Below are 25,549 nucleotides of genomic sequence, written 5' to 3'. Positions count from 1 at the left end.
GACCTTTAACTAACCTATGTCTCTGTCTGTCTGTCTGTCTTCCAGAAAGCTCTACTGGACAGATGGTGACAACATTAGCATTGCCAACACAGATGGCAGCAACCGCAGTGTCCTCTTCACCAATCAGAAAGGCCCTGTTGGTGAGTGTCCCTGATTGATCCACCGTCTAGAAATGATTCTGAACGGCTGGACCTCGATCTTTGTTTCTCTGTTGAACGCGTTAACCTAGAATCACCGCGTTCGTCTCCATAGAGGACAGCCCCACCCGGTGGCTGAAAGATACCCTTACATCCATGTTATTTCTCCCAGGCCTGTCCATTGACTTTGACACGGAACAGCTGTACTGGATCAGCTCAGGGAACAGCACCATCAGCCGCTGTAAACTGGACGGCTCTGGGCTGGAGGTCATGGAGGGGGTGAAGGGCAAGCTGACCAAGGCCACCGCTCTGGCCATAATGGGTACGTCGTTTTTCTAGCACGTCGGTTTTTCACTTTGAAAAATCCATGCCGAGTTTTGCTATGCAGTGATTGCAATCACTTTGGTCAGGTATGTGGGCAGATTAAGGGGTATTGATTGGTCCCTCTTGGAGATGGCGACGCCGTGATTGGCTGTGCTGCGCGTTGTCATAGGTGACAAGCTGTGGTGGGCGGACCAGGGCACTGACCAGATAGGGACATGTGACAAGAAAGATGGAGGCAACTGGAAGGTCCTCAGGAACAGCACCTCTCCCATGATGCACATGAAGATCTACAACGAGACCGTGCAGACAGGTGTGTGCGTGTGCGTCGAAGGAGAAACGACCACAACCGTCTATGGTGCACATTTGTTTGCAAGTGTTCTTGAACTCGTTTGCGTCTGTGTACCTCTGTGGCGTTTTGGGTGCGTGCTGTTTGCAGGCTCCAACCTGTGCAGTACCAACAACGGGGACTGTTCCCAGCTGTGCCTCCCCACCTCCCCCACCACCCGGGCCTGCATGTGCACCGCAGGGTACAGCCTCCGGAGGGGGCAGCAGTCCTGCGAGGGTAACACGCACGCGCACGCGCGCGCGCACACACGCGTTGTGCGCCCGCGCACACTCGTTTTGATCTATTGTTGGCGTACGTGCTTTAAATGTCGACTCAGCAGAAGGGTTTTGGTTGGCAGGTGTGGGCTCCTTCCTCCTGTACTCTGTCCACGAGGGCATCCGTGGCATTCCCCTGGACCCTGCCGATAAGTCGGACGCCTTAGTGCCTGTGTCGGGCACCTCGCTGGCAGTGGGCATAGACTTCCATGCAGGTACACAATGGAAGAACTGTCATAAACATTAGAGATGCATATAAGTGGTGTATTTTGGCATGTTGAGATCCTGGTGTGATGGGTTCCTCTTCCCCTCCCAGACAATGACACCATCTACTGGGTGGACATGGGCCTGAGCACCATCAGCAGGGCCAAGAGAGACCAGACCTGGAGGGAGGACGTGGTCACTAATGGGATAGGCAGGGTGGAGGGCATCGCTGTGGACTGGATAGCAGGTGTGTGGCACATAAACATGCACACACGCACACACACACTCTGGTATAACCATGTTAATTCACATTTATGTAAAAGACCAAATCTTAAACCGAGGCAGATGAGAGATCACTCTCTCACACGTACTCTCCCTCAAAACACACAGCCCATCTGACCTACTTTACAGCTTTAGAGATTGAAATGAGTCATTCTGCTTACATTCAGAGAGAGAGAGAGAGGGTGTAGATCACAGGACTGGGGTGTAAACTGACTAGCTGTAGGAGGAATAAAGAACCCTGCAGAATCCCAGTCAGCTATCCTGGCCATCCAACATTCCAGTTGGAGAACCATCTTCACCACACTGCAGTAGCCAGTCATGCTTGGTGCAGTGTCAGATACACCCAGAACAAGTTCAGCTTTTTTGTATTTGGTCAAATTTCTGCCTTTGTTCAGTCTTACAACCACAATTACACATTGAGGTCTTTATTACTGTGATAGTCATTGCTGTATTTTGACAGTACAGTTTAACTGCTTCCTTCACCACAGGGAACATCTACTGGACGGACCAGGGCTTCGATGTGATCGAGGTGGCCAGACTGAACGGCTCCTTCCGCTACGTGGTGATCTCCCAGGGCCTGGACAAGCCCCGCGCCATCACCGTCCACCCAGAGAAAGGGTGAGGAGGGCAGGGTGGAGGGCAGGGAGTGGGGTGGAGAGGAAGATCACGTCTTCATGATCATGTGTAGTAGGCCTAGCAGCTGGGGACTTCTTGACGTGTGTGTGTGTGTGTGCAGGTATCTGTTCTGGACAGAGTGGGGTCAGGACCCTCGTATTGAGAGGTCTCGTCTGGATGGTTCCCAGAGGGCCATACTGGTCAACGTCAGCATCAACTGGCCAAACGGCATCTCCATTGACTATCAGGTATAGACTCCTTCTGTGTCATTTTGAGTGTGTGTGGAGGCTGATCATGATAATGTTTGTGTGCCCACGTGTGACATTGGTGTGATTTGTGTGTGTGTGCGCAGGAGGGTCTGCTGTACTGGTGTGACGCTCGCAATGACAAGATTGAGCGCATCAATCTGGAGACAGGAGAGAACAGGGAGGTGGTGCTAGCCAACAACAACATGGACATGTTCTCTGTCTCGGTGTTCGAAAACTACATCTACTGGAGCGACAGGTTAGGAACACGCCCTCCATAACTTCTACCTTGATCGGACGTGCATTTCATCTTTCTTCTTCTCTTTTGGTTTCTTCTGATGAAATGGTGTCCCTTATATAACAATCTGTACTTATTTATCTCTCTCTTTCTCTCTTTCTCTCTGTCTCTCTCTCTCTCTCTCTGTCTCTCTCTCTGTCTCTCTTTCTCTCTGCCTCCTCCCTCTCTCCATCCCTCAGGACCCATGCCAACGGCTCCATCAAGCGAGGCAGCAAGGACAATGCCACAGACTCTGTGTCACTGCGTACGGGCATCGGAGTACAGCTCAAAGACATCAAAGTCTTCAACAGAGCCCGCCAGCAAGGTGCTTGATAACCCTCATTAGAAAGGTTACAGGGAGGGAGATATAATACAGACTACAGTCCTACAGATACCCAAATCCTGTTTTTAAACCCTGCGTTATATTCATCTTTCCGTAGGCACTAATGTGTGCAAGGACAACAACGGTGGCTGTCAACAACTCTGCCTTTACCGCGGTAACGGCCAGCGCACCTGTGCCTGCGCTCACGGCATGCTGGCGGAGGACGGGCGGGGTTGCCGTGACTACGACGGCTACCTGCTGTACTCGGAGCGGACCATACTAAAGAGCGTGCACCTGTCGGACGAGAACAACCTCAACGCTCCCATCAAACCGTTTGAGGACCCGGAGCACATGAAGAACGTGATCGCCCTCACCTTCGACTACCGAGGAGGAGGAGGGAAGGGGGCCAACCGCATCTTCTTCAGCGACATCCACTTTGGAAACATCCAGTCCATCAACGATGACGGCTCCGACCGCAAGACAGTAGTGGAGAGTAAGCACTTCCTGCAATAACCCAGGCCATCTGCTCTTACCTTTACCGCTCCCTGTTCAAGTCTTTTATTGTCAGATGCACAGAACAACACAGGGTCAGACTGGGCACTGAAATTCTTAGGACAAGACAACGCAAAGCAACCTGGCATAACATGACATATATGTACTCAGAACATAGGTTACACCTATGATAAGCTAACATATAATATAATAAACCTCCTAAATATACAAAATAATAAACAATACAGTATACTAACCCTATAATACACATAATATCCCATACTGACCTTATAACTATACTAGCCTTGAGACAAGTAGGTTACAATTAGTGCAATATTGCTGATTGTGTTGTCCTCTATCCCAGCCCTGCTCTTATGCCTTTAGAAGCTGCTGATGTCCCCTCATACTGTACGTGGCTTACATGGCAGGTTGTACAGAAATACCTACAGTACAGCATGTGGAACAGGAGTCTTGTCTTGGGTTAGGGTTAGAGGTAGATGTGGGTTAGGGTTGGATGTAGATGGAATGCTCCTGGTTCTACTGGGGCTCCTTCAGTGAGTTTCTCCCAGGGAAGAAAGACGGCTGGGGAAAAGCTGCACTTCAAATCTTGTTTAATGCTTCTAACGGATGCCAACACGAGAGAAAAACGGTGGGCAAAACATGGTTTTGTGGTCAAATACATTCTTTATGAAAACTGCATAACAAGGAAAGAAGGATTACATAAATCTGTACATAACGAACTGTGCAAAGAAAGTAGGTAGCAGAGTCCAATACACCACAGACCTCCACACTGTTTCTGACAAGAACAGAACACGGAAATGCTGCCAGAGAATGACCCTACTCTTAATGATTAGATGGGATGGAATGTTTGTCTGCCATTCCCAGGAGTGCGTGTCAGTGGCCTGACTCGAGCTGAGAATCACTTGCATTGTATCGTAGCAAATGTCAGTGTAACGTCCGTTAGTCTTTCACAGTGAACGTCCGTTTGAGTCTATCAGGTCAAATATCCAACTCAGCCAGGAGGGATCTTGGAGAATAGTCATTCAGTCTGTCCTCACCCTCCTCTCTGTCCGACACCACTCGCCCTGCAGCCCTGCAGGATTCAGGCAGTGTCCTGAGCCTCCGCCTGAGCCCCCCCCACGCCCCCCCTCCCTGCCAGCAGCCTCAGCAGGTCCTGCCTGAACTTGTGGGACATGAGCACGTAGAGGATGGGATTGACCACCGTGGAGGAGGTGGCCATGAGGCGTGCCCACACGCTGAGGGGGCCGTAGCGAGGGGAGGTGCCTGTGGCCCCGGGGTTCCCCCCTCCCAGCAGGAAGAACATGAGGCCGTAGGAGGGCAGCCAGCAGAGGGTGAAGGCCAGCACCAGCATGACCGACGTCCGGGTCACCTTCCTCTGGTACCTCTCCACCTGAGGAGCCCTGCCGTCCTGACGGCGGCGCCACAGGAACCGGTAGACCGCGCCGTACGCCATGCTGATGACCACCAGGGGCAGGGCGAAGGTCATCAGGAAATGGCACACGCCGTAGGCCGTCTGCTCGCGGTGCGACAGGAAGGAGAAGCAGGACGTGCCGCTGCGCGCCAGGTGCGGGGTGCCCACCGAGCGGAACACCAGCTGGGGCGCGGCCAGGACGCAGGCGGGCACCCACAGGGCGCCGGTCGCCACGGTAACCTTGCGCGCGGTGAGGAGGCGGTAGGCCCTGGCCGGCTGGACCACGGTCAGGTAGCGAGTCACCGCCAGAGTGGCGAGGGTGAAGGCGCTTGCAGAGGAGCAAGCCGCGCCCAGGAAGCTGACCAGCCGACACATGACATCGCCAAAGGGCCAGTGCTGCGTGGCTATGGCCACAGTGTGGAAGGGCAGCATGGCGAGGAGGAGGAGGTCCGCAGCACTGAGGGCCAGGAGCAGGACATCAGTAGCTGACCCCGTCACTGTCCCCTGGGAGGACTGGCCCCTGGGCCCGGGCCTCTGCCTACACCTGCCACACAGGATGAGCATGACCAGCGAGTGGCCCCCCACCCCCAGAACCCAGATCAAGACATCCAGCACCGGCACCAGAACCTGCTCCACTCCCAAGACAGACCCGCTGCTGTTCCCCATGTGACCATCCTCTCCTGGGCTGCTGTTGTTCCCCAGGAGGCCTCCTTCTCCAGCCATGGAGAAGCGCCCCTGTAGTCCTGCTCTGGACCCTGGCCCTGGCTGCTACGCTCACAACTCTGCAGTACTCCAGTTATGTTGACTAATGAGAACTGTCATAGCCCAACATTGGCACTCCTCTGGGTCAATATTCATCTGTTGTAAAACTACTGATAATACAAGATTGTAGGAATGATGGATTCACAAAGGCACAGGAAAGGGAACATGGATTTTGAGTGTTCCCTGTTGGTTAGCTCGGTGTAATGTTCCCTTTCACGGCATCGATCAAGTAACATTTCCTTTCTCAATATTTCACTCGTGACTCATAGAGAAAACAATCCGACACACCAGGAGGAGCGACATCATGACAAAATGTGCATCTTTACCTCCTAGAAATGATCCATATTCAACACAAGCGGGACTGAACAGCCATTTTCCTCGGCCACGTCGTATGCAGGACCCCCCCGCATTTGCGAATCAAGCTTTTCTAGTCCTGGCAATCACGTCCACCATTGTTCCCTTTCCCCCCAGAGAGAGGGGGGATATGGAGGAATGCCTGCCCCCCTACGTGGAGGTAGACTGGGTATTGATTCGAGCCTCCGGGCTCTCCGCTTCTCCCTGGTCTCCTGCTAGGGCCGTCGGGCTCTCAGCGGTGGCTGGTTTTCGAGAGCTGAGATCTAAATGTTGTGAATGGTGTCATCTCCCGTCACTTCACATCAGACCAGCTCTCTCCACATGACGGCTCAATCAAGCGTGTACTCCGAGCGGCTAGACAAGGCTCCCGGGAAGGAATCTGTGGAGAGATGAATGCAGAGAAAGGCAGGTGGATGGCTTAGGGGATGAATGGGGGGGGAGAGGATGAATCAGTGTACATAGCAGGTGAACTCTGGACTGCTCTATAAAGCTCCACACATGACAGGGGAGGAGGCCCAGAGAGGCCGTGCTGTGTGTTGTGGGAGGGACATTTCAGGACAACCAACGCCATACCCGGGGTTTCTATGTACTTTTGAGAAGAGAGAAAAGAAATCAGCTTATTGTTTGGAGGTATTGACACTGAATAGACACGCGCATGTGTGTCTGCCCCCACACGGTCACATACGCTCTCTGACGCCCAGTTGCACAGTCAAACTCAAACACAAATAAGAAAAAATCTGGGTTCTCTAATTATTGACCGTTGGACTATGAGCAAACACATAGATGTCTCTTGGCATTTTATCACACCTACAGAAGATAAGTGTAATAAATGTGTGTGCGTGTGTGTTTACAGGATGAACTCCGGACACTAATAACTCCCATTTTAGTTTAACACTCCACTCTTGCAGGCAATAAGTGGGATGTACAATACAGTAGTATTTCTTAAGCATGGACAAATAAGCAGAGAGAGACATGGGAAAAAAGCGAGTACATGTGCTGATAGTCTCCACAGGTCTAAGATGTAAGATGTCATCCTGACTCAGAAGAGAGGGAGGTATACAACCGATACTGTGGCACTTCCTCCGTTGTGTGTCCTGAGCTGCCAGGGGAGCCGCGGGGAGCCGTTGAAACGTTGCACCTCCGAGCCCTGTGGTCAGTGAGGAAGAGCCTCGTGCTCGGACTGTCTTACGGTCGGCTGGCCAAGTGTTGACTCACGGCTGTGCTGTTGGAATGGCGAGATCGAGGGGAAGTGTTAAGTGTCCCACCTGGTGTTGAATCCCGGGTGGGTTTGTGACTGGCCCGCTGTTCGGTTATGGAGAGAGATGTCTCAAAAGTATTCGTAAATGCAAGTACCATGATCCACAAATGTTTCAAGATTTACAAATGTGTTTTGCGATCCACAAAAACAAAATTCTTACTTGTGATTTGTAAGTTTGCATTTACATAAATGTGTTATGATTTGTACACATAGATGTCCGTAAATATATATTCGTAAAAATATCTTTTGTAATTTCTTAAAATACTTAACATTTCGTGTGTGCATTTCTCATGATCTGTCACTACAATTTGCGTATGAAGTGTTGAATCTGCATTTGTGGATCGCCCAATACACGCGTGCAATCCTTCTTCCAATGACGTAATTTTGAGACATTCTTTTCGGTCTTTTGCGATCCACACACAAATAGCTTTTTGAGCCACAAACACAAGCCCCCCCCCCCCCCCCCCCCCCCGCCCCATTTTAGACAGTAACATCTGATAGGGGGCAGTGTTGTTCTCTGCTGTGATGGCTGTGCCAACATTCAGGGATTTCGCTCCGTTAGGGCGCTATCTAGCTATGGCTGGACAAGAAGGATCATCTGCTGATGGTGTGTCAATAAAATGTGTAACTTTTCTAAGAGAAGTGATTGTAACTGCTCATAAAAAACATTACCATACTACACATTTTATTAGCTAGCTGGCTTGCTATCTCACTGTCAAGCAAGTAAGGCAATTTCTAGGGATTTTTACTTACTGTCGAAGACACACCATCAGCAGGCGATCCTTCTTGTCCAGCCATAGCTAGATAGCGCCCTAACGGAGCGAACTCCCTGAATGTAGGCCTACTACACAGCCATCAATGCAGAGAACTACACTGCCCCCTATCGGATGTCACTGTCTAAAGGGAGGAGGGGGGGGGGGCTTGTGTTTGTGGATCAAAAAGCTATTTGTGTGTGGATCGCAAAAGACCGAAAAGAATGTCTCAAAATTACATCATTGGAAGAAGGATTGCACGCGTGTATTGGGCGATCCACAAATGCAGATTCAACACTTCACACGCGAATTGTAGATTTACAAGTGACAGACCATGAGAAATGCACACACAAAATGTTAAGTATTTTAAGAAATTACAAACGATATATTTACGAATGGACATCTATGTGTACAAATCATAGCACATTTATGTAAATGCCAGCTTACAAATCACGAGTAAGAATTTTGTTTTTGTGGATCGCAAAACACATTTGTAAATCGTGAAACATTTGTGGATCATGGTAATTGCATTTACGAATACTTTTGAGACATATCTCTCTCCATATTCGGTAGTCCCGAGATCAGGATCAGAGCAGGCCTCTAACTGTCCAGTTTCTCTCTCTTTCACTCTTTCACTCGCTCTTTCTCTCACTCGGCCTCTGTCTCTCCTATGAAGTGTGTATGACGGTGTGTTTGGTTGTGTGTGTGTTCATCTGCTTTGTGACAGTCATGTGTGCTAGGTAGAGGAGCATGTGCATTTGCCATTTTGTGTGTGTGTGAATGTCAGCTTCAACAGAGCATTATACATCTGTTTCTCTGTTTCCCCACTGTCTTTTTCCCCACTCCCTTTGCAGCATGGTCTCGTGGGCTGGGCAGGGCTGCCAAGTGCATTCTGAGGCTCTTACACATTTGAAGGCTGCAGAACAGAAAAAGATTTCCTGAACTTTCCATGTCTAATCCATTGATTAAAAAATAAAAAAAAGCAGTGGAAAGTAATATGCTAGCTGTTAGCATCTGTGTTGACCTTTTAGTGAGCTGTTTGTTGGATAAAAGCCTTAAATCACAGAATGTTCTAGATCATTACCACTTGGCTGTCATGTCCCCAGCCTGGGCATGCCGTCCAGCTCTCCCCTGCCAGCTTTCTCTCTCTGCCAGAGACGACGCTCATGGCCTTTTAACAGAGCACTGGGATTGACGTGAGCCTTTTTCCTCTCTCTCCACCTCACCTTCCCTCTTTCCCTCCTTTCCTTCTTCTCCACCTCACCCTAATCCCTCTGGTGTCCCCTCCCTCCCTCACCCTCCTCTCCTCTCCCAGACGTTGGCTCTGTGGAGGGTCTGGCCTACCATCGTGGCTGGGACATTCTCTACTGGACGAGCTACACCACCTCCACCATCACGCGCCACACGGTGGACCAGAGTCGCTGGGGGGCCTCGGACCGCCAGACCGTGGTCTCCATGTCCGGCGACGACCACCCACGAGCCTTCGTACTGGACGAGTGTCAGGAGTGAGTGTCCCTTCAGGCTTTGTTAAAGCCTCAGACCCACGACTCACACCAGGCTCCCTCTGAAGCGTGTACTGAAGAGGGTCTGTTCTGATCATGTGGTACTGACGCGTCCAGCGCTCTGTCTGTCTCTCTGATTGTGATGTTTGTTGTTGTCCAGTCTGATGTTCTGGACCAACTGGAACGAGCAGTTTCCCAGCATCATGCGAGCCACCCTGTCTGGTTCCAATGTGCTGGTCATCATTGGCAGCGACATCAAGACCCCCAACGGCCTCGCCATTGACCACCGCTCGGAGAAAATCTACTTCTCGGATGCCACGCTGGACAAAATCGAACGCTGCGAGTACGACGGCAGCCGCCGCTATGTGAGTGAGACGCACGCCCGCCCGCCCACCCTCCCGCACGCCCGCCCGCACGCTAGACTTGGAAAGCCTTCCAAATGTGACACGGTGAATATTCCCCCCCGCTCCATTGTAAGTCGTGGTGTGAGTGGTCTATGCTGCCCCCTGCAGGTGGTGCTGAAGAGTGAGCCGGTGCACCCGTTTGGCCTGGCTGTGTACGGAGACTACATCTTCTGGACGGACTGGGTCCGCAGGGCCGTTCTCCGGGCGGACAAGTACGTTGGCGGAGACATGAAGTTGCTGCGTGCCGACATCCCCCAGCAGCCCATGGGCATTGTCGCCGTGGCCAACGACACCAACAGCTGTGAGTGGAGTCGTAGGCCTTCATGGCGTGTGGGGGTGATCGGAGGATTGTTCACGAATAAAGTTGCACAAACATGTGGTGACACAAGTAATAGACACTAGAAAGAGTATTACACCATTATAGATCCACACCCTTGGGCTGTCAGACCACCTGAGGGTTTTCCAATATCCCTCCTAGTCAAACAGACACCCTCACACACGGTGTTCTGTCTACAGCGATGCCAGTTCCGCTCACTAGTCCTCAACCTTACTTCCACCTCTCTTTCATATCCCCTCGTCTAAGCTCCATATGCCTGCTTTTCTGTTTCCATCATGTCTCCGGTTTCTCCATCTCACTCTGACCCACTGACAGAAGCGTTCTCTTTCTGCATGCCTCCCCAGCTCCCTCCCACGTCCCCTCTCAGTTGTCACACAGACTGCATGAAGTCCAAGTGGAAGGAGCAGCGGATCCCATTTAGATTGTGTCACTTTGCATTAGACACTGGTGGAAGGATAGCTGTGTGTGTGTGTGTGTGTGTGTGTGTGCGTGCTTGTCTAAATGTCTTTCTCTGTAGGCGAGTTCTCCCTTTGCCGTGTGAACAATGGAGGTTGTCAGGACCTGTGTCTGCTCTCCTCTGAGGGCAGGGTCAACTGCATCTGCCGTGGGGAGAGGAAGCTTCTGGAAGACAACTCCTGCGTTGGTGAGGAGGGAGGGGGGGAGGGGAATGGAGGACATACAGAAGTCAGCACATTCATGGAAGAGGAGTAGAGTATTCCTACTGATAGCAGTTGACTAGACTGTCCTTCTTTGTGTGTCATAGCGGGAAACACCACATGCAGCAGTATAGATCAGTTTGAGTGTGGCAACGGAGACTGCATCAACTACACCCTGACTTGTGACGGCAAGGCCCACTGCAAGGACAAGTCTGACGAGAAACAGTCCTACTGCGGTTAGTGTTTGTGTGTGTGTGCATGCCCATGTGCTCTAGTGTGTGTGTGTGTGTGTGTGTGTGTCTGCATCCATCTTACTAAGTACACTACAACATTGTGAATAATGGATTCTGATATTTCCATCGTGGTTGTCAGGTAACCGTGTGTGTAAGAAAGGCTACAGGCGGTGTGTGAACGCCCGCTGTGTGGCACACAGCTCTTGGTGTAACGGGCAGGACGACTGTGGAGACAACTCAGACGAACTCTTCTGCAACAGTGAGTAGAACGCCCGCTGTGGGCCTGGACTGAGCTGCCACTGGGTGTCAGTCCTGCTCTCTGGGCGTATCGGAGGATTCCTAGTGTGTGTGTGTGTTCATGTTCCATGTGTGTGTTTGTGTTTAAGCCACCCTGTGCACGGCGGAACAGTTCCAGTGCAGAGATGGAGGCTGCATCTCCAACTCCAGCAAGTGTAACCAGGTGGTGGACTGCGAGGACGCCAGTGATGAGATGAACTGCTGTGAGTTCCAGCCACGCTGCAGACGCAGGACCCAGCTGGGACGCTGGGAGCTGTACTAGACTAGGATGTTGACCAAGTGAACTGTGTCCCTCCAGCTGCTACGGACTGTTCCAGTTACTTCCGCCTGGGGGTAAAGGGGGTGACCTTCCAGAAGTGCAAGTACACCACGCTCTGCTACGCCCCCACCTGGGTGTGTGATGGCGCGAACGACTGTGGAGACTTCTCAGACGAGAGGAACTGCCCTGGCAAAGGTAAACACACGAGCGCATGCGTGCACACTGTTACCACGCAACACCGTCACGTCCCTGTGTCGGATTCATTCCAGTATCCCAAAGAAAATTGATCTGGATCAGCTTTTCTCAGAGTGTGTGTGTGTGTGTGTGTGTTTAGCAGGAACTAGTGACACCAAGTGTCCTGCTCCCTTCTTCGCGTGTCCTAGTGGTCGATGCATCCCTTTGAGCTGGACCTGTGACGATGAAAACGACTGTGAGAACGGGGCGGATGAGACTCACTGTGGTCAGTCCAGAAGTTCGACTGCTGTCCGCTTCACATCCTCTCATACCCGCCTCTGCTCTGCTTTGTTATGGTCGACTCTACATACTTGTATTATATTTTGAAGCCCATTAGAGTTCCATAAAGCGTTTCATTTGACAGTAAACCCCCTCTCCTGCGTTTCCCTGTGTTCTCTCTCTCTCCCTGGTAGATAAGTTCTGCAAGGCCAACCAGTTTGAGTGTACCAACCACCGCTGCATCCCCAGCCACTGGGTGTGTGATGGAGCGAACGACTGCCAGGACAATTCTGACGAGGCCAAATGTGGTATGTACACAGGAACACGCACCCACACACACACACTTGTAACTGTTTTGCAAGGGTCATTCTCTAACTCTTTCCCTTTCTGCACACCTACATGCTGTCTGGTCCACAGCTAATAAGACGTGTAGCCCAGAGGCCTTCCAGTGTCCTGGCTCTCCCGTGTGTATACCTCAGCGCTGGAAGTGTGACGGGGACAAGGACTGCCAGGACGGCTCTGATGAGGGGGTGAAGGCAGGCTGCGGTGAGCAGGACGGGAGATGACCTGACGGGAGATGACCTGACGGGAGAGCTCGCTCGCGTCAACCCGTCACTCCTGAAGTTGAAGTTCCCGTTGTAGCGTTTCCCTGCGCTGATCCCATGTTTCCTGTGTGTCTCAGTGTTCAACAACACGTGCAGCGAGAGAGAGTTCATGTGCCAGAACCGAGAGTGCATCCCCAAGCACTTTGTGTGCGACCACGACAAGGACTGCAGCGACGGCTCAGACGAGTCTCCGGAGTGTGGTGAGTCGCACGGGAACCTTGACGTGTCCTGGTGGATGTAAGATTTGGGGTGGAGCCTCGCCTGTAACCCACTCCCCTCTGTCCCTCTCTCTGTGCCTCTGGCCCTCCCCTCCCTCCCACCTGCCCTCTCTTTCCCTCTCTCGCTCCTCCAGAGTACCGCACCTGTGGTCCTAACGAGTTCCGCTGTGCCAACGGCCGCTGCCTGGTCCAGAGCTACTTGGAGTGCGACGGAGACTTCGACTGTCACGACCGCTCTGACGAGGCCCCGAAGAACCCACGCTGCTCTGGCCCAGGTGTGACACGCGCTCTGCTCGAACGCGACCGCCGTCGACACTGACCTGTTGTGTTTGTGCATCGGGCAACCGCACCTCCAGTCTCATTCACCCTGTAACCCCTCTCCTCCCCCTTTCCCGGAGACAGAGAAGAAGTGTAACGACACGGCGCACGCCTGCGCCAACGGCAACTGCATCAACGAGACGCTGCTGTGCGACCGCAACAACGACTGCGGCGACGGCTCCGACGAGCTCAACTGCTTCATCAACGAGTGTCTGAACAGCAAGCTGAGCGGCTGCGCCCAGCTGTGTGAGGACCTGAAGATCGGCTTCAAGGTAAGCACCGTCTGCACAGCCTGCTGCTAGCTGCACCTTCCAGGGACCGGGGAGCATCGGTGACATGCCGTGGAGAAGGTACGAAGGGATGATTAGCGACGAGGGGATGAGGTTTACACAGGGATTATTAGGGATTGTTTGCCTCATTTTGTGATGAGGTCATACAGTGAACTACAGCACGGACAGCCATGTTAACTATACATTCTAATCCTCTCTCGCTGTCCCCCTCTCTCTCTTTCCCCACCTCTCTCCCTCCCTCTCTCCGCCTACAGTGCAGGTGTCACCCCGGCTTCCGTCTGAAGGACGACGGGAAGACGTGCGTGGACGTGGACGAGTGCACGAGCAGCTACCCCTGCACCCAGCGCTGCATCAACACGCACGGCAGCTTCCACTGTCTCTGCGTGGAGGGCTTCCAGCTCAGCCCCCACGACCCCACCGTCTGCAAGTCCACCTCCGGTAAAGACCGCGTGTGTGGGTGTACATGTGTGTGTGTGTGTGTGTGTGTGTGTGTGAGACCTGTCCACCTGGGTGTAATGTTGTCATCTTTCCAGATGTGGAGCCCTTCCTCATCTTTGCCAACCGCTACTACCTGAGGAAGCTCAACCTGGACGGCACCAACTACACTCTGCTTAAACAGGTGACTGCCGCCTGGGGCTCCATCACGCTCCTGAACACACTACCTTGCAACACACTCCCCTCTAAACTGGAACTGTGTGTGTGCGCGTGTGTGTGTGTGTGTGTGTCTGACAGGGGCTGAACAATGCGGTGGCTCTGGACTTTGACTACCGGCAGCAGATGATCTACTGGACAGACGTGACCACCCAGGGCAGCATGATCCGACGCATGCACATCAACGGCAGTGACGTGCAGGTACGAGGGGGGGGGGGGGGGGTGAGGGGGTGTGGCCTGTCTGGCACCAGGGCACTTCACTACAATTCCTTGTAAAGTTGAGAAACGGAACGTACTGGAAACGTTCTGTTGGTTTCTGGGACAGGTCCTTCACCGCACATCGCTCAGCAACCCTGATGGCCTGGCGGTCGATTGGGTGGGAGGGAACCTGTACTGGTGTGACAAGGGTCGGGACACCATCGAGGTGTCCAAGCTGAACGGAGCCTACAGGACAGTGCTGGTCAACACGGGGCTGAAGGAGCCGCGGGCTGTGGCGGTGGACGTCCGCAACGCGTAAGAACATCAGCACCACGCACTGACCAACTAGGACTGCAGATAACGGAACATTCTAGATAATACACATATAGACTATGAGCGCTGTTTGTCCTCCCCAGGTACCTGTACTGGTCTGACTGGGGAGACAACCCCCACATCGGCAGGATCGGGATGGACGGCAGCAACCGCAGCGTGATCGTGGAGGACAGGATCACCTGGCCCAACGGCCTCACGCTCGACTTCATCAACGACCGCATCTACTGGGCCGACGCCAGGGAGGACTACATCCAGTTCTCCAGCCTGGACGGGACCAACAGACACACGGGTACAGCGCTGTGGGATACTAAGGTTTTTTTTTATGCCCTTGACACTAAGCCATGCATTCTCTGAACATACTTTGTTCACTTTTGTGTGTGTGTGTGTGTGTGTGTGTGCCTCGCCAGTCCTCAGCCAGGACATCCCTCACATCTTTGCCATGACGCTGTTCGAGGAGTACATCTACTGGACAGACTGGGAGACCAAGTCCATCAACAGAGCGCACAAGACCCTGGGCACCAACAAGACCCAGCTCATCTCCACCCTGCACAGGCCCATGGACATCCACATCTACCACCCCTACCGCCAGCCCGAGGCCTTGAGTAGGTCCCCCTGCAGACACACCCCTCTCATCAGAATGGGTTCATTTAGGAGAGGCTTTTATGCAAAGCAGCGTACTCGGGGTGGATTTGAACCTGTAACCACTTGATCTGCAGTCCAATGCTCGACAGCTGAGCTGTACCTATCCCCCTCTCACTTGGCGCCCGTGTGTGTGTTGTGGTTATCCCCCAGTGGCCGACCATCCGTGCCAGGCCGACAACGGGGGCTGCAGTAACCTGTGTCTGCTGTCCCCTGGGTGGGGCCACAAGTGTGCCTGTCCCACCAACTTCTACCTGGCCGCTGATGGGAAACAGTGCATGTCCAACTGCACTGCCAGTCAGGTGAGCTCCCTCTGCTGGAACCCACACTGCTCTAATCCTGCTTTTGTTTTTCTACTTTGCTCTATTGGCTATTTATTTATAATGAATACTCTGTATGCCTCTCTCTCTCTCCCATATCAGTTTGTGTGTAAGAACGATAAATGCATTCCGTTCTGGTGGAAGTGTGACACAGAGGATGACTGTGGAGACCGCTCAGACGAGCCTGCAGACTGCCGTGAGTCCTCCTCTTCTCTTCCTCCCCCCCCCCCCTCCCCTCCTCCTCCTCTGCTGTGTGTCCAGCAGGAGTCTCTCCTGTAGGTGTCTGACCCCTGAGGGGATTTGAGGTGACGTGTGTGTGCATGTCTTTCTCTAGCTGGGTTCAAATGCAGACCTGGGCAGTTCCAGTGTGGCACAGGCATCTGCACCAACCCTGCCTACATCTGTGACGGAGACAATGACTGTCAGGACAACTCTGACGAGGCCAACTGTGGTATGTTCTCTCACACACACACACACACACACACACACACACGTGTTCGCCTACACACCTCATGACTTTCCCTCAGGTGTATTTAAAACACACATTGTCTCGTCTTCTTAAGCTTTTCTCTCAATTTTTCTCTCTTTTCTCTCTCACCAACACACACACACACACTCTCTCCCACTGCTATGTGTATCTGTACTGCAGACATCCACGTGTGCCTACCCAGTCAGTTCAAGTGCACCCACCCCAGCCGGTGTATCCCTGGGATCTTCCGCTGTAACGGTCAGGACAACTGTGGAGAGGGGGAGGACGAGAAGGACTGCCGTGAGTGTGCTGCTCCCCTCACTCCCTGGGGGGGGGCGCTGCTAGCTACATCCAGCTGGTGGCTAACATCAACCACCAGGCTAGCGGTGCTCAGACTGGCTTGTGTCCCGTGTTTGAGCTTTGCTCTTTGCCTGTCTTCTCCTTCACAGCCGAGGTGACCTGCGCTCCGAACCAGTTCCAGTGTGCCATCACCAAGCGCTGCATTCCACGTGTGTGGGTGTGTGACCGGGACAACGACTGCGTGGACGGGTCTGATGAGCCAGCCAACTGCAGTAAGAAGGGCCAGCACATTTGTCTTCTCTCTCTCTCTCTCTAGCCCCCCCCCCCCCCCCCTGTCCTCCCTTTATCTACTGTCTGTCTTCCATCATGCTCTGGTTTGCATATCTAAATTCCCTCTCTGTTTTGCTTTGGTTTCTCCTCTTTTCTCTCCTCGACCCCCCCCCCCCCCTCCTCCTCCTCATCTTCCTCCTCCGCAGCCCAGATGACATGTGGCGTGGATGAGTTCCGCTGCAAGGACTCAGGACGATGCATCCCCGCTCGATGGAAATGTGACGGGGAGGACGACTGCGGCGATGCCTCAGATGAGCCCAAAGAGGAGTGTGGTGAGGCTGGAGGGAGGGAGTCTTACAGGATGAAAACATGAGGAGATGGGTACAGTTTGAAGGGCTGAGCAGAAGCATAACCCGTGTGTGTGTGTGTGTCACCAGATGAGAGGACATGTGAGCCCTACCAGTTCCGCTGCAAGAACAACCGCTGTGTCCCTGGCCGCTGGCACTGTGACTATGACAACGACTGTGGGGACAACTCTGATGAGGACAACTGTGGTGAGTCCCCTCTGTGCTCTGGTGTCCCTGATACACACCCAGACTGCCCTCTGTGCTCTGGTGCCCCTGATACACACCCAGACTGCCCTCTGTGCTCTGGTGACCCTGACACACACCCAGACGGCCCTCTCTACAGATAAAGCTAGACCGCATGACTCCATGTGGACAGAGCCAGTCACATCTGACCGTGGAGTTCTCACTGATTGCTGTGTGCGTGTGTGAACAATGTGTGTGTACATTACATTACAGCATGGTCAACTGCATGAATGAGGTTTACATTGGTTTGTTCTGTGATCATCTGCACATCTCACATCATCTCATGTTTATTCTGCATTTCACACTTGCCTGTTGGCGTTGGGTAGAGGTAGGTGTCTTCACTATCAGCACAACCATCCACACCCTTACCTGCCTTCCTACTGTACCTACCCACCTGCCTTCCTACTGTACCTACCCACCTGCCTTCCTACTGTACCTACCCACCTGCCTTCCTACTGTACCTACCCACCTGCCTTCCTACTGTACCTACCCACCTGCCTTCCTACTGTACCTACCCACCTGCCTTCCTACTGTACCTACCCACCTGCCTTCCTACTGTACCTACCCACCTGCCTTCCTACTGTACCTACCCACCTACCTGCCTACTGTACCTACCCACCTGCCGTCCTACTGTATTTACAGTACCTACCTCCTTCTGTCTACCTAACTACCCATCTCCCCACTTCCCTTGCTCCCTATCCTCCTAGTGTAACGAACCACCAACCCACCCCCTCCCTGATCTCTGCATCCCCTCCCTCCCAGTTCTATCCCTCCACCTTTGAGGTGGTCTCCCCCCCCCCCCAGCTCTCAGCCTTTTGATGTGCCGTGCCCGTCCCTCAGCCATGTGACACTGTGAGCTCAGCCATGTGACACTGTCTGTCCAGACACTGTGACATCTGTTTGTCCTTTTCCTCAGCGACATCCCTCTTCCTCGCTGTTCCCCCTCTCCCCCCCACCCCTCCCCTGCGTTAGTTTTCTTTCCGCTGTGTCTGACGTGTCCCCTCCTCGCCCCCAGCGCCCAGGCAGTGTTCGGAGAGCGAGTTCTCCTGTACCAACGGGCGCTGTATCGCTGGGAGGTGGAAGTGTGATGGAGACCATGACTGTGCTGATGGATCAGATGAGGTACAACTCCACCAAGAGTCATCATTCTACCACATCTAGGTCAGGTCACACCTTTCGTTGACGGTTGATTTGGATGCTGTGTGTGTTTTGCAGAACGGCTGTGATGTGAAGTGTGACAGTGATCAGTTCCAGTGTAAGAACGGTCACTGTATCCCCCTCCGCTGGCGCTGCGACGCCGACGCAGACTGCATGGACGGCAGCGACGAGGAGAAGTGTGACAGTGGAGGTGAAGCTCACACACACACACACACACACACACACACGAGCACACTTACACACTTGCATACAAAAACACAGATGGATAAAGTCATTTTTAATCGTTTCACCTAATAATTGTTTTTTTGTTTTGTTTCCTCTCCCTGTTCCCTAGTGGCGAGACACTGCCCCCTGGATGAGATTCAGTGTAACAACACCCTGTGTAAGCCCCTGGCCTGGAAGTGTGATGGTGAGGATGACTGCGGAGACAACTCTGATGAAAACCCTGAGGAGTGCAGTAAGTCATCCATCATCCATCCATCCGTCCGTGAGGATCATGTGCTGGCTGACTGACACGTCATCCACCATCTCTTATTTCCCTTTTCTCTCTCTCCTCTTTCACCTTTCAGCCAAGTTCCAGTGTCCGCCCATGAGGCAGTTCCGTTGTCATAACGACCGTGTGTGCCTGCCAGCATCCAAGCGCTGTGACGGTGTCAACAACTGTGGGGACAACAGTGACGAGCTCAACTGCAGTGAGTGTTCTTCTGTGAACAGTAGCTAGATGTACACCCCCTAAAACTAAGAAGTCAAGTCCCTAGCAGTAAATTTAGGTCACGCAGACACTCCCTAGAGTCAGACTAGGACGACCAGGGTTCCTCTGAGGCCCCAGTCTGAGGCCCCAGTCTGAGGCCCCAGTCCGATGCCCCAGTCCGAGGCCCCAGTCCGAGGCCCCAGTCCGAGGCTCCAGTACTGATGCCCCTGGTGTTCCTCCAGAGAGCGCTCCTGCCAGCCCCGTGTGTGAGAAGGATGAGTTCCAGTGCTCCAACGGCCACTGCATCAGCTCCAACCTGCGCTGTAACTTCTTCAACGACTGCAAGGACCACGGCTCTGACGAGATCAGCTGCAACAAGAAAGGTGTGTGTGTGGTGCCTCTCAGACGTCCGGAGGTTAGGGTGTGTGTGTGTGTGTATGAGTCCGTCTGTGTTTTAGTCCACTAGTCTGTCTAACGTGTGTGTGTGTGTGTGTGTGCGCGTGTGCAGATGCCGAACAGGACTGTCGCAGCAACAGGACGGGGTGCGGCGACGGGGACGAGGCTCACTGCGTGGTCAACGGCACCGACGCCTTCTGCTCCTGCAAGCCTGGCTTCCACGCCACCGGACAGAACCGATGTGAAGGTACTGGCCGGCTGGGCCGCGCTCACAACAGCCTCCATGCTGCTCTGTGTTCCTGCCGGGACTGGGAGGTTTCGTGGGGGTCTCTAACCTGTGCTCTGGTTCTCCTCCACAGACAAGAATGAGTGCAAGCACTTTGGAGTGTGTTCCCACATCTGCAACAACACCAAGGGGTCATACATGTGCAGCTGTCACAAGTACTTCACCAGGATCAACAGCACCTGCAAGGCTGACAGTGAGGACAGCTCTCACGCTACATATCCGGATATGGAAGAGTGTGTGTGTGTGTGTGTGGGGGTGTCATTCTGTCTGGTTCACCTTCTTGTTTCTCCCTCTCCCCATCCTCTCTCTCTCTCTCTCTCTCTCTCTCTCTCTCTCTCTCTCTCTCTCTCTCTCTCTCTCTCTCTCTCTCTCTCTCTCTCTCTCTCTCTCTCTCTCTCTCTCTCTCATCCCCCATCTCTCGTCCCAGACCTCAGACAGGTGCTCTACATCGCCGACGACAACGAGATCCGCAGCCTGGACCCCGGCATGCCCAACTGGCGCTACGAGCAGACGTTCCAGGGCGACGCCAACGTGCGCATCGACGCCGTGGACCTGCACGTCAAGACCAACCGCGTCTTCTGGACCAACTGGCACACGGGCCGCATCTCCTCCTACGAGCTGCCCTCGTCCTCGCCCAACAGCAACCGCAACCGCCGCCAGAGCGACTCCAGAGTCACCAACTTGGAGGTGTGTGTGTGTGTGTGTGTGTGTGTGTCTGTGTGTGTGTGCACCTGCATGTGTGCCGCGTTGTGTGTCATTCCATGTCACACACACAGACCAGTTGACCAGCCTGTTTAACTGGAGCGTGTGTGTCCAGATCCCAGGCCTTAAGATGCCCCGTGGCATCGCCGTGGACTGGGTGGCAGGGAACATCTACTGGACTGACTCTGGCAGGGATGTCATCGAGGTGGCCCAGATGAACGGGCGCCACCGCAAGACCCTCATCTCAGGCATGATCGACGAGCCCTACGCCATCGTGGTGGACCCCCAGAGAGGGTGAGTCAGGCTGGGGTGGAGAGGGGGGGGGGGGGGGTCACTGGGGATGGCAGAGTGTGGAGCTATGCTGCGTGGTGTGTTTGAGTGGTCACCCTGCGTTTGTACCCGTCAGGACCATGTACTGGGCCGACTGGGGAAATCACCCAAAGATTGAGACTGCTGCCATGGACGGGACCATGAGAGAGACTCTGGTACACAAAAACATCCAGTGGCCCACAGGTAACACACACACACACACTCGGATGTACAGGCAACTCAATACACACGTTTGATGTTGGGGTGATGAAGATTTGTTTGACTTTAACTAAAGCCATAGAGTATCATTTTAATAAATGTCTCTCTCTCTCCAGGCCTGGCGGTGGACTACTTTAACGAGCGTCTGTATTGGGCTGATGCCAAGCTGTCTGTGATTGGCAGTGTGAGGCTGAATGGGAGTGACGCTGTCATAGCTGTGTCCAGCATTAAGAACAGTTGAGTGGCTCTCTGCGGTCATCTGGCTTTTACAGGACAATACGTGGCCTCACATTCATGTTTGTTTCTGGATAAATATTTTTAAAGACACTTTTTGGTTTGCGCACCTGGTATCGGTTGGCATAGCTGATAGTTTTAGTTACAAAGTAGACTATCGATGTTTCATTTTTAATGTTATTAATTTTCTCCTAGAGCTCCACCACCCCTTCAGCATAGACGTGTTCGAGGACTACATCTACGGAGTCACCTACATCAACAACTTTGTGTTTCGGGTCAACAAGTTTGGCAAAGGCCCCATGGAGAATCTGACCACTGGCATGAACCACGCCACAGACATTGTGCTCTACCACCGCAACAAACAACCAGAGAGTGAGTACCTGGGGCAGAACACCACAACACTGACTCATGGAATGGGGATTTGGATCATAAACAGTTTAGTGGATAGACTGACACAGACTATTGTGTTACTTCCCTATGTCTCTCATCCCCACTTTTCTCTCTCTCTCTCCCTCCCCCCCCCCCCCCCCTCTCAGTGACTAACCCATGTGACAGGAAGAAGTGCGAGTGGCTGTGCCTGCTAAGCCCCAGTGGTCCAGTCTGCACCTGCCCCAATGGTCGCACTCTGGACAACGGCACCTGTGTGGAGCTCCCCACACCCACACTGTCTCCTATAGGTGAGCCAGCTGGCCCTCTACATGTTGTGTTGAGACTAGTCTAGTTCTGTCTCTGGTCTATGAGCCCCTACCTGGGTTGACCACTGACCATCTTCTGTTGCGTGGCCCCTCCCTAGCCCCGCCCAGCGGCCCCTGCAACGTCCAGTGTCTGAACGGAGGCAGCTGCTTCCTGAACGCACGCAAGCAGCCCAAATGTCGCTGTCAGCCCAACTATGGAGGCGACCGCTGTGAGATCGACCAGTGTAGAGACTACTGTCAGAACGGAGGCACCTGCAGTGCGTCACCTACAGGTAAGACCCAGCGCGTTCATCCTTTGTACCTACCCTCACGCCTTCTGTCCACCGCCTGTCCTGAGACACACTCACCATCCGTGTGTCTGCCAGTCAGACTCTGACTACACGTCTGTCTGTCCTTAGACTCACCATCCGTGTGTCTGCCAGTCAGACTCTGACTACACGTCTGTCTGTCCTTAGACTCACCATCCGTGTGTCTGCCAGTCAGACTCTGACTACACGTCTGTCTGTCCTTAGACTCACCATCCGTGTGTCTGCCAGTCAGACTCTGACTACACGTCTGTCTGTCCTTAGACTCACCATCCGTGTGTCTGCCAGTCAGACTCTGACTACACGTCTGTCTGTCCTTAGACTCACCATCCGTATGTCTGCCAGTCAGACTCTGACTACACGTCTGTCTGTCCTTAGACTCACCATCCGTGTGTCTGCCAGTCAGACTCTGACTACACCATCCGTATGTCTGCCAGTCAGACTCTGACTACACGTCTGTCTGTCCTTAGACTCACCATCCGTGTGTCTGCCAGTCAGACTCTGACTACACGTCTGTCTGTCCTTAGACTCACCATCCGTGTGTCTGCCAGTCAGACTCTGACTACACGTCTGTCTGTCCCCAGGCGCCCCGACCTGCCGCTGTCTGACCGGCTTCACAGGACCCAACTGTAACCTGCACACCTGTAAGAACTACTGTCACAATGCCGGCAACTGCAGCGTCAGCCCCGGCAACCAGCCCACCTGCCGCTGTCCGTCTGACTTCATGGGAGATCAGTGCCAGTACCGTGAGTTGCCCTGTCGCCCCCTCTCACCTTCACACGCAAACGAGAAGGTCTACTAGCTAGCTCAGATCCTACACTTGGCTGGGTTTATCCAGTTTAAACTGAGTGTTTCTTGGACAGAAAAGCAGGCTTGTCATAGGTATTCTGTTGGATGTTCCTGTACAGTACTGACGTGTGTGTGTGTGTGTGTGTGTGTGTGTGTGTGTGTGTGAGAGCAGGCAGTTGCGAGGGCCACTGCCTCAACGGGGGCACATGTCTGCAGAGTGCCGACGGGTCTCGACAGTGTCGCTGTCTGCCTCAGTACATCGGCAACAACTGTGAGGTGGACAAGTGTCACTACTGTCGTGACGGCAAGTGCATCCCCACCAACACCTTCCAGCCCACTGGAGATGTCACCTGCAAGTGAGTGCATACAAACACACACAGACACAGGTCTTTACAGCAGCATTATACTGTATGTGTTGGCTTATTATCTAATGAAGACACACACACACAAACACCCCGTCCATCGATGCTTGTCTCAACCCTGTATGGCCTGTGTGTCCCATAGTTGTACCAGTGGCAGGGTGCAGCCCAGCTGCTACAACTGTGAGGAGTATTGTGCTAATGGCCAGTGCTCTGTGAACCCTCGCACGCAGCTCCCACAGTGCAGGTGGGTCCACACCAAACACACACGTTTGGCTGTAGTGTGTGTTTTCCCCCCATCATGTTAGCCTCAGACCACCACCTGTGTCTCGTGTGACCGTGCTTGTTGCTTGTGTCCAGGTGTTCATCTGGCTGGGAGGGACATCGTTGTGAAGTGGTGGCCTCCACTTCCGATTCCCCAGAGAGTGGTGGACGTGAGTTGACTCTTCTGCCTTATCATGAACAGTAATTGGGTTTCCTACAATACCGTAAAAAAACAAAACATAAACGTAATATATGTGCGCGCACACGCCTGTGTGTGTTTTGTCTCGCGTGTGCGCATGCAGGCACGGCCTCCATAGTGATCCCAGTGGTGCTGCTGGTGCTGCTGGTGCTGCTGGCGGGAGGGGCCTTGTTCTGGTACAGGAAGAGGATGAGAGGGTGAGTTCCCTCGGCACACACGGGGATGTGTGGGACTTCCTGCTCTCTCTTGTTGGCCTGTCTTGCTTTACCGGTCTCTCCTTCTCTCTCTTCCGTTCTTCCCGCCTCCTCTCTCCTCCAGGTCTAGCAGGTCGGGCAAAGCCTGCTCCAGGCACTCGCGGTAACAGTTGCCAGGGTTATGGTTTCCTTCCATGCTCTCATGCAAAACATGTACCTTTCCTCCTCCTCTTCTCTCACTTTCTCTCTCTCTGGCCCTCTTTCCTCCATCTCTCTCCATTTCCATCTACAGTACATATTTTGCTGGTCGTGTATAGTGTTTTGTGATCAGTGTCGCTACGATCTCCCTCCCTCTCTCTCTCTCTCTCTCTCTCTCTCTCTGTTTCTCGCTCTCTCTCTCAAATGAGCCGTCTCCTGGATCAGCCTGTCCCGCATCCCTGAGCAGGACCCCCCCAGCCCACCCTCCTCTCAGGGGGTGCCAGAGTGGTGATCTATAGTCATAGATCTGTCTGTCTATGGCACGGCAGAGCCAGCCTGTCCACCAACATGATGTACCGTGCCGTACTGCAGTGTCATAGAGCTCAGGGCTGTGGCGTGTCACATGTTGCTTTCTGTCAGACTGAGGCAGTCGCTCCCCCTGCATTATTCCAAGCCATGTTTGGAAAATGCAATATGAAAATCCAACATTGACTAGGATGTAAATGCTGATTATATACAGTATCTATAGATTTACTGTGTTTTTTTTTTTGTATTGCTTGTGTGTGTCAAGTCAGCTTGTGTCTGTGTGTGTGTCTAGCTGGATGCTGGGTTTGTTGGGTGCCTGTGCTGTTGCTTGGTTACAGGCTTCCTGGGTGACAGTGATGTGACCAGTTACGCCCCACTCACCTGTGCTGTGTTTGTGTCTCCGGTTCCCAATGTTAGCTTGTCTCAGGAGTGCAGAGGAGACCACAGCCATGACCTTTTCCCTGTGTGTGTGTGTGTGTGTGTGTGTGTGTGTGTGTGTGTGTGTGTGTGTGTGTGTGTGTGTGTGTGTGTGTGTGTGTGTGTGTGTGTGTGTGTGTGTGTGTGTGTGTGTGTGTGTGTGTGTGTGTGTGTGTGTGTGTGTGTGTGTGTGTGTGTGTGTAGAGCAAAGGGCTTCCAGCACCAGAGGATGACCAACGGGGCCATGAACGTGGAGATTGGAAACCCGGCCTACAAGATCTATGAGGGCGAGCCGGATGATGATGCTGGGGAGCTGCTAGATGCAGACTTCACACTCGACCCAGACAAGGTAGGACATATACCAGAACACACACACACACCCTTCATTTATATTCGGGAATTAAGAGTTTCTACCCTTGTTTCTTACCAG

General features: G+C 53.2%; 2 protein-coding genes across 3 annotated transcripts in view; one reads left to right on the top strand and one right to left on the bottom strand.

Annotated features, from left to right (window-relative positions):
• LOC134023913 (low-density lipoprotein receptor-related protein 1-like) overlaps positions 1 to 25,549 on the top strand; it is a 35,609-nt gene that overhangs the window by 8,094 nt on the left and 1,966 nt on the right. The window contains exons 10-68 of one of the 2 annotated variants that reach the window (XM_062466271.1): positions 46 to 140; positions 310 to 459; positions 631 to 771; positions 898 to 1,023; positions 1,145 to 1,276; positions 1,378 to 1,512; positions 2,036 to 2,165; positions 2,284 to 2,410; positions 2,515 to 2,666; positions 2,885 to 3,009; positions 3,125 to 3,499; positions 9,372 to 9,561; positions 9,719 to 9,923; positions 10,071 to 10,263; positions 10,817 to 10,942; positions 11,063 to 11,191; positions 11,328 to 11,447; positions 11,575 to 11,688; positions 11,784 to 11,939; positions 12,082 to 12,204; positions 12,392 to 12,505; positions 12,615 to 12,743; positions 12,880 to 13,002; positions 13,155 to 13,295; positions 13,423 to 13,610; positions 13,883 to 14,066; positions 14,162 to 14,247; positions 14,361 to 14,480; positions 14,605 to 14,792; positions 14,894 to 15,099; positions 15,218 to 15,412; positions 15,603 to 15,751; positions 15,872 to 15,965; positions 16,104 to 16,220; positions 16,419 to 16,538; positions 16,688 to 16,810; positions 17,015 to 17,140; positions 17,246 to 17,362; positions 18,414 to 18,520; positions 18,614 to 18,746; positions 18,891 to 19,013; positions 19,126 to 19,248; positions 19,490 to 19,630; positions 19,756 to 19,890; positions 20,003 to 20,122; positions 20,357 to 20,616; positions 20,747 to 20,925; positions 21,038 to 21,144; positions 21,276 to 21,395; positions 21,589 to 21,765; positions 21,930 to 22,070; positions 22,187 to 22,360; positions 22,978 to 23,139; positions 23,355 to 23,538; positions 23,687 to 23,788; positions 23,902 to 23,975; positions 24,108 to 24,201; positions 24,323 to 24,361; positions 25,324 to 25,468. In XM_062466271.1, coding sequence (XP_062322255.1) covers positions 46 to 140; positions 310 to 459; positions 631 to 771; positions 898 to 1,023; positions 1,145 to 1,276; positions 1,378 to 1,512; positions 2,036 to 2,165; positions 2,284 to 2,410; positions 2,515 to 2,666; positions 2,885 to 3,009; positions 3,125 to 3,499; positions 9,372 to 9,561; positions 9,719 to 9,923; positions 10,071 to 10,263; positions 10,817 to 10,942; positions 11,063 to 11,191; positions 11,328 to 11,447; positions 11,575 to 11,688; positions 11,784 to 11,939; positions 12,082 to 12,204; positions 12,392 to 12,505; positions 12,615 to 12,743; positions 12,880 to 13,002; positions 13,155 to 13,295; positions 13,423 to 13,610; positions 13,883 to 14,066; positions 14,162 to 14,247; positions 14,361 to 14,480; positions 14,605 to 14,792; positions 14,894 to 15,099; positions 15,218 to 15,412; positions 15,603 to 15,751; positions 15,872 to 15,965; positions 16,104 to 16,220; positions 16,419 to 16,538; positions 16,688 to 16,810; positions 17,015 to 17,140; positions 17,246 to 17,362; positions 18,414 to 18,520; positions 18,614 to 18,746; positions 18,891 to 19,013; positions 19,126 to 19,248; positions 19,490 to 19,630; positions 19,756 to 19,890; positions 20,003 to 20,122; positions 20,357 to 20,616; positions 20,747 to 20,925; positions 21,038 to 21,144; positions 21,276 to 21,395; positions 21,589 to 21,765; positions 21,930 to 22,070; positions 22,187 to 22,360; positions 22,978 to 23,139; positions 23,355 to 23,538; positions 23,687 to 23,788; positions 23,902 to 23,975; positions 24,108 to 24,201; positions 24,323 to 24,361; positions 25,324 to 25,468 — 8,404 coding nt within the window. The remainder of the gene's footprint in view (positions 1 to 45; positions 141 to 309; positions 460 to 630; positions 772 to 897; positions 1,024 to 1,144; positions 1,277 to 1,377; positions 1,513 to 2,035; positions 2,166 to 2,283; positions 2,411 to 2,514; positions 2,667 to 2,884; positions 3,010 to 3,124; positions 3,500 to 9,371; positions 9,562 to 9,718; positions 9,924 to 10,070; positions 10,264 to 10,816; positions 10,943 to 11,062; positions 11,192 to 11,327; positions 11,448 to 11,574; positions 11,689 to 11,783; positions 11,940 to 12,081; positions 12,205 to 12,391; positions 12,506 to 12,614; positions 12,744 to 12,879; positions 13,003 to 13,154; positions 13,296 to 13,422; positions 13,611 to 13,882; positions 14,067 to 14,161; positions 14,248 to 14,360; positions 14,481 to 14,604; positions 14,793 to 14,893; positions 15,100 to 15,217; positions 15,413 to 15,602; positions 15,752 to 15,871; positions 15,966 to 16,103; positions 16,221 to 16,418; positions 16,539 to 16,687; positions 16,811 to 17,014; positions 17,141 to 17,245; positions 17,363 to 18,413; positions 18,521 to 18,613; positions 18,747 to 18,890; positions 19,014 to 19,125; positions 19,249 to 19,489; positions 19,631 to 19,755; positions 19,891 to 20,002; positions 20,123 to 20,356; positions 20,617 to 20,746; positions 20,926 to 21,037; positions 21,145 to 21,275; positions 21,396 to 21,588; positions 21,766 to 21,929; positions 22,071 to 22,186; positions 22,361 to 22,977; positions 23,140 to 23,354; positions 23,539 to 23,686; positions 23,789 to 23,901; positions 23,976 to 24,107; positions 24,202 to 24,322; positions 24,362 to 25,323; positions 25,469 to 25,549) is intronic. The other variant, XM_062466279.1, reaches the window with a different exon arrangement.
• LOC134024007 (galanin receptor type 2) lies at positions 4,122 to 6,444 on the bottom strand. Its single transcript, XM_062466381.1, has one exon. It carries the CDS (start codon positions 5,651 to 5,653, stop codon positions 4,601 to 4,603), a length of 1,053 nt encoding a protein of 350 aa, XP_062322365.1. The 5' UTR covers positions 5,654 to 6,444; the 3' UTR covers positions 4,122 to 4,600.

Source organism: Osmerus eperlanus, chromosome 1 (genome assembly GCF_963692335.1).
Source record: "Osmerus eperlanus chromosome 1, fOsmEpe2.1, whole genome shotgun sequence".
Taxonomy (NCBI): domain Eukaryota; kingdom Metazoa; phylum Chordata; class Actinopteri; order Osmeriformes; family Osmeridae; genus Osmerus; species Osmerus eperlanus.
The sequence above is the reverse complement of the archived record's forward strand: the minus strand, read 5'-3'. Positions and strand labels throughout refer to the sequence as shown.